The sequence below is a fragment of the Etheostoma spectabile genome, chromosome 9 (genome assembly GCF_008692095.1).
Source record: "Etheostoma spectabile isolate EspeVRDwgs_2016 chromosome 9, UIUC_Espe_1.0, whole genome shotgun sequence".
NCBI lineage: Eukaryota > Metazoa > Chordata > Actinopteri > Perciformes > Percidae > Etheostoma > Etheostoma spectabile.
Window position 1 is genome coordinate 27,935,390 of NC_045741.1, and position 5,885 is coordinate 27,941,274.

A 5,885-nucleotide genomic window follows, 5' to 3' on the forward strand; every position below is an offset into this window, starting at 1 on the left:
TATATATATATATATATATATATATATATATATATGTATCCAACAAATTATATTTCAATTCCTTTTCAGACATTGACAACAAATGCAGCATTTGTTATCTGTTATTCTCTTTTTATTCTCAGCTGCGTCTGCCTCTGAGGACGTTCTATCTCTGACCCCGGGGGGCCCTGCGGAGAGCGGGGCCAGGCTGTACCCCACCACCCAGGACACGGGCAGGAGGCCCCCCGTTGTCACCACTGCCCCACCTGTCAATGTTCCCAACCACCACCCACTCTACAGGAATCCCCGCCAGCGTCCTCACGGTCAGCCAAACTACTTTGAACACAGTGGGTTATCCAGTTCTCAGCCCAACTTCCCCCCTCTATTATCCGGGACTCCCCTGGATCCCGATGAGAAAAGGGCTTCAGATGAGAATGCTGGAAGCGCCAACATGCAGACGACCCTTGTAAAGCACGCATCTGCAGCCACTTCTTACTCCATCACCCCTGCTACAGTCACCAGTGTGGGTTTAATAGATCCAGAAGATGCTGCAACCGTCCCCTCAGCTGCTGCTGCTGCTGCTGCTGCTGCTGCCAGGGAGGGAGATGTAGAAAGGCCTGGTCAGCCTGGGCTGGAGCAGAATGGAGAGGAAACTACCACTACCACTACCACCACCATCACCACTACCATCACCATCACCACCCCTGTGCACAGTCCAGGTAACATTAGTAAGCTTTTTTAAATATACCACATACATAAGAATCACATTCCTTAGGATAATTGGAAAACAATGTTAGGGGAACATGATTTCTGTTAAATAAGCTGCTGGTGTTTGCATGCAGTATGGGTGTGCATTTGGGTTGTGAAGTAAGCGGCCATTAAATCAGTATTCAATATGGGAAAATTAAATGATTAATGAATAGTATTCAGATTGATTGGTCTGTTTTAGTGGGTTTCATTGTTCAATAGTCTGACAGCAGTGGGGACAAAGCTGTTCTTGAACCTTGCAGTTCTTGTTCTCAGACTGCGGTACCTCCTGCAAGAGGGGAGGTGGGAAAACAGTCTTTGGTCAGGGTGAGTGGGGGTCCTTGATGATGTCCTTTGCTTTTGACAGGCATCTTTTCTTGGCCAGCTCCTGAATGGTCGACAAAGTAGTCTTAATAGTCTGCTCAGCCATCCTCACCACTCTGCTCAGAGCTTTTCTCTCTGTAGCGTTACAGTTCCCAAACCAGAGAGAAATGTTGCTGGTCAGAACACTTTCAATGGTGCCCCTGTGGAAAGTGGTCAGTATGGATGGACTGAGGTGGGCCCTCTTCAACCCCCGCAGGAAGTGCAGACTCTGTTTTACAGTCTCCCCAGCAGTCCTGTTGATGTGGATCGGGGCATGCACGGACCGATTTCTCCTGAAGTCAACCACCATCTCCTTGGTTTTCTCGACGTTCAAGGCTAAGTTATTTGTCCTGCACCAGAATGCTTAAATTCTGACCTCCTCCCTATATGCCCTCTCATCTCCGTCCTGGATAAGACTCACAACTGTTGTGTCGTCCGCATACTTTATGATGTGATTGGTGATTTTGCAAAACAGTCATAAGTCATCGGTGTGAAGAGAAGAGGGCTGAGAACACATCCCTGCGGGGAGCCATTGCTCAGTAAGATGATGATGGATGTGTTGTTCCCTACCCACACAAACTGAGGCCTGTCTGTGAGGAAATCCAGTATCCAGTTACACAGAGGACAACTCATGCCCAGTGCATCTGAGCCCATCTTGTTGACCAGATGCTGAGGAATTATGGTGTTGAATGCCGAGCTGATACCAACCAACACAAGAGAGTTCTTGTCGTCCAGGTTTTCCAGGCTAAAGTGTAGTGTAGTGGATATGGCATCCCTAGTAGAGCGGTGTGGGTGGTAGGCGAACTGAAATGGTTCCAGTGAAGGGGGAGGGCAGATGAGATGTGGTCCTTTACTAATCTCTCAAAGCACTTCATTAGTAAGGAAGTGAGTTCTATGGGCCGGTAGTCATTCAGACTAGTGATGGTGGGGGTTTTTTGGAACAGGGATGACGGCTGAGGTTTTGTAGCATGAAGGCACATCAGCTTGACTCAGGGAGATATGAATATGTCTGTGAAGTTGTCTGTGAGGACATGAGACAGTTGGGCTGCACGCTCCCTAAGCAAGAAGCCCAGGATTTGTTGTGCCCTCTTTGCCTATCTGATTGCTTTGCTCAGATTGGCTCTTGAAGACCTCAGAGCAGTGACATCCTCTGATTTGAAGGCAGAGTTCCGGGCTTTAAACAAGACTTGGACCTCTGTCGCCATCCATGGTTTCTGGTTTGCCCGGACTGTGATGTTTTTTGTGACACAGACATCACCCATGCACTTGTATCTTATGAGTATGTATCCTGATACGACATCAGCATACTCCTTAATGTCTGTGGTATGGCCTTTGGTGGCAGCTGACTGGTCTGTCTCTGAAGACAGACCAGTCAGATCATTCAAAGCAGTCCTGCAGAGCCGACACGGCTCCCCCCGGCCAGACTTTCATCTGCTTTAAGGTGGGCTTTGGTCTGACGAGGGGTCTGTATGCTGGAATTAGCATGACAGAGATGTGGTTAGATGAGCCAACGTGGAGAGAGAGAGACGGACAGACGGATGGACAGAGAGAGAGACGCACGCACGCACGCGCGCACACACACACAGACACACGTGCACACACATTCAAAGGCTACAATTACCAGTTTTCCCATATCAACGCTACACACTTAAGAGCATTTAATGAAATCTCAATTGAGGAGAGCATTAAGCAGGCAGTACAGTCTGACCACCATGGGCTATTGTTCCAGTGCTGTTCCAACTCTCTGAAGTTCCTGTCTTCCTAAAGGTGTATTTAAACTCATGCTTTAGGCGTCAACGTTTAGTGGAATCTTCAAAGTAAACAAAGATATTGCGGGCGCCCAAAAATCTCAGTTTAGACTAAATGTGTTATGTGTTTCCTTTCTCTACTGCCTTGAAAGGGTGAGCAGCACAGTTTTATCATACAGCTGCTACGTCTCCGATCATATATGGAGACAGAAAGTTGAAGTACTCCTCTGCCTGGAAAGGTTATGAGGTTATGTTGGACACTGACCTGATTGACACCTGGGTCCCACTGTCTCAACTTACATAGCATGAGTTCATAAGCTGGAAATTCCACTACACACATTTGCCAAGTACTTACACTAAAACAAAACAAAACATATTTGTGAATTTATAAGGAAAAATATGCATTTGATAATCTCATATATCCTTTTACATTTTTTAACCCCATATTTATCCCCAAAGACGGGATATTATTATATATCTACAGTGACAAATAAGAGTTATCTCGGGACACTTTACAGATAGAGCAGGCCACACTCTAAAATTTACAAACACCCAAAAATTCTAGTAACTCCCCCAAGGGCAAGCATTCAGTGTGACTGTGGCGAATAAAAACTCCCTTTTAGTCAGAAATTGTTGATATGTAAAAAATATATTGGCTCTACACATGCTAAAAGTATTGTTTTTTTAAATGGAGTCTGGTGGGTTTAGCGCTATCGACTCTAGAGCTGTTTTTGGTTAAACAGAAAGGTCTTTTATTTATTTTTTAAAGATTGTTTTTTGGGGCTTTATCCTTTATTAAAGTGACTTTGGATAGTCATGAAAGGGGGAGAGAGATAGGGGGATGACACGCAGCAAACACCCAGGCCGCTGCACAACGCCAACATGGGGCAAACGCTCTTACTGGGGGAGATAGAGGTTTTAAAAAGGCCCATGTGTGTAGAGATCCTTTCCATAATGTTTTAAGGCACTTAATAACAACTATTAACAATAATGATCTGAGCCTTTTAATTGCAAAAAAAACATTTGCCCCATAGGGTTACAATGGGGCTCGAAAGTTTGGGCACCCCAGGTAAAAAACTGTATTAATGTGCATAAAGAAGCCAAGAAAAGATGGAAAATTTTCCAAAAAATATCAAATGACAGATTAGACATTCGTGTAATATGTCACAAAAAGTTAGATTTTATTTCCATCATTTACACTTTCAAAATAACAGATAACCAAAAATGGCGTCTGCAAAAATTTGGGCACCCTGCAGAATTTATAGCATGCACCGCCGTCTTTGGAAAGCTGAGACCTGACAGTGTCATGGATTGTTCTCAGTCATCGTCTGGAAAGACCAGGTGATGTCAATCTTAAGGTTTTAAATGCCCAGACTCATCTGACCGTGCCCCAACAATCAGCACCATGGCTTCTTCTAAGCAGCTGTCTAGAAAACTGAAACTGAAAATAGTTGACGCTCACAAAGCAGGAGAAGGCTATGAGAAGATAGCAAAGCGTTTTCGGAATCCAATATCCTCTGTTCCGAATGTAATAAGAAATGGCAGTCATCAGGAACAGTGGAAGTTAGAGCAAGATCTGGAAGACCAAGAAAAATATTAGACAGAACAGCTCGCAGGATTGTGAGAAAAGCAAGTCCAAACCCATGTTTGACTGCACAATCCATCCAGAAAGACCTGGCAGACACTGGAGTTGTGGTACACCATTCCACTATAAAGAGATACTTGTACAAATATGTTCTTCATGGAAGAATCATCAGAAGAAAACCTCTTCTACGTCCTCACCACAAAAATCAGTGTATGAAGTTTGCAAATGAACATGTAGACAAGCCTGATGCATTGTGGAAACAACATTTTGCCCTAATAGGTCCACAGAACTTAAGTATGGGGGGGGGGGGATCAATCATGCTTTGGGGTTGTATTGCAGCCAGTGGCACAGGGAACATTTCACGAGTAGAAGGAATAACGGACTCAATACAATGTCAGCAAATTTTGGACGATAACTTGATGCCATCTGTGAAAAAGCTAAAGTCAAAGAGAGGATGGCTTTTACAAATGGATAATGATCCTAAACACACCTCAAAATCCACGATGGATTACATCAAGAGGCGTAAACTGAAGGTTTTTGCCATCGCCTTTGCAATCGCCTGATCTCAACATAATTGAAAATCTATGGCTAGACCTTTAAAGAGCAGTTCGTGACAGACAGCCCAGAAATCTCAAAGAACTGCAGATTTTTGTAAGGACAAATGTGCGAAGATACCTCAAACAAGAATTAAAAGACTCTTGGCTGGCTACAAGAAGCGTTTTCAAGCTGTGATACTTGCCAAAGAAGGCAGTTCAAGGTATTAACTCTGCAGGGTTCCCAAACTTTTGCAGACGCCGTTTTTTTGTTTTATTTTGAAAGCTTAAATGATGGAAATAAAATCTAAATTTTGGTGACATATTATACAAATGTCTAATCTGTCATTTGATGCCTTTCGGAGATTTGTCCATCTTTTTTTGGCTTATTCATGCACATTAATACAACTTTTTACCTGGGGTGCCCAAACTTTTGAGCCCATCTGTACATAGCAGCCCGGTCGGTGGCTGCTGGTTACTGCGTTCACACTTAATACTGGACAAATTTCCAAGATCGTTGTTCCCATGAGGAAAATAGGGTTCAGGTTGAAAAAAGCAAAATTTTCCATTTGATACCAATTCCCTAATAGTGGTAGTAACACCCAAAAATTGAAATAGTTCTTATTAATGACATACTGACATTTCTGTTGTTCCTAATAGTCATATTGGAATAGATTAAAATGTGAAATTTGGCTTTAGGCTTTTAGCCAAGACCATAATTAGGTTCAGCTACTTTGTGTCAAAAGTTAACCTTTTGGCCTGAGTGTAGCCCAACAAGGTATTATATCTTACTCTAACAACAAAATAGAATGTTTATCTGTGCACTACAAAAGGACACATGTGATCATTGCAACAACTAAATTGATATGTTTAAGCTTAGGGAAAGATCATGGTTTAAATAAGTTAATAGCTAAGAGGTTTTGTGTGTGT

General features: G+C 43.3%; 1 protein-coding gene across 1 annotated transcript in view; it reads left to right on the forward strand.

The window, feature by feature from the left end:
* The window catches only part of LOC116696229 (seizure protein 6), a 173,961-nt gene that overhangs the window by 81,951 nt on the left and 86,125 nt on the right, over positions 1-5,885 (forward strand). The window contains exon 2 of the mRNA XM_032527057.1: positions 123-698. Within this exon, the coding sequence (XP_032382948.1) occupies positions 123-698 (576 nt within the window). The remainder of the gene's footprint in view (positions 1-122; positions 699-5,885) is intronic.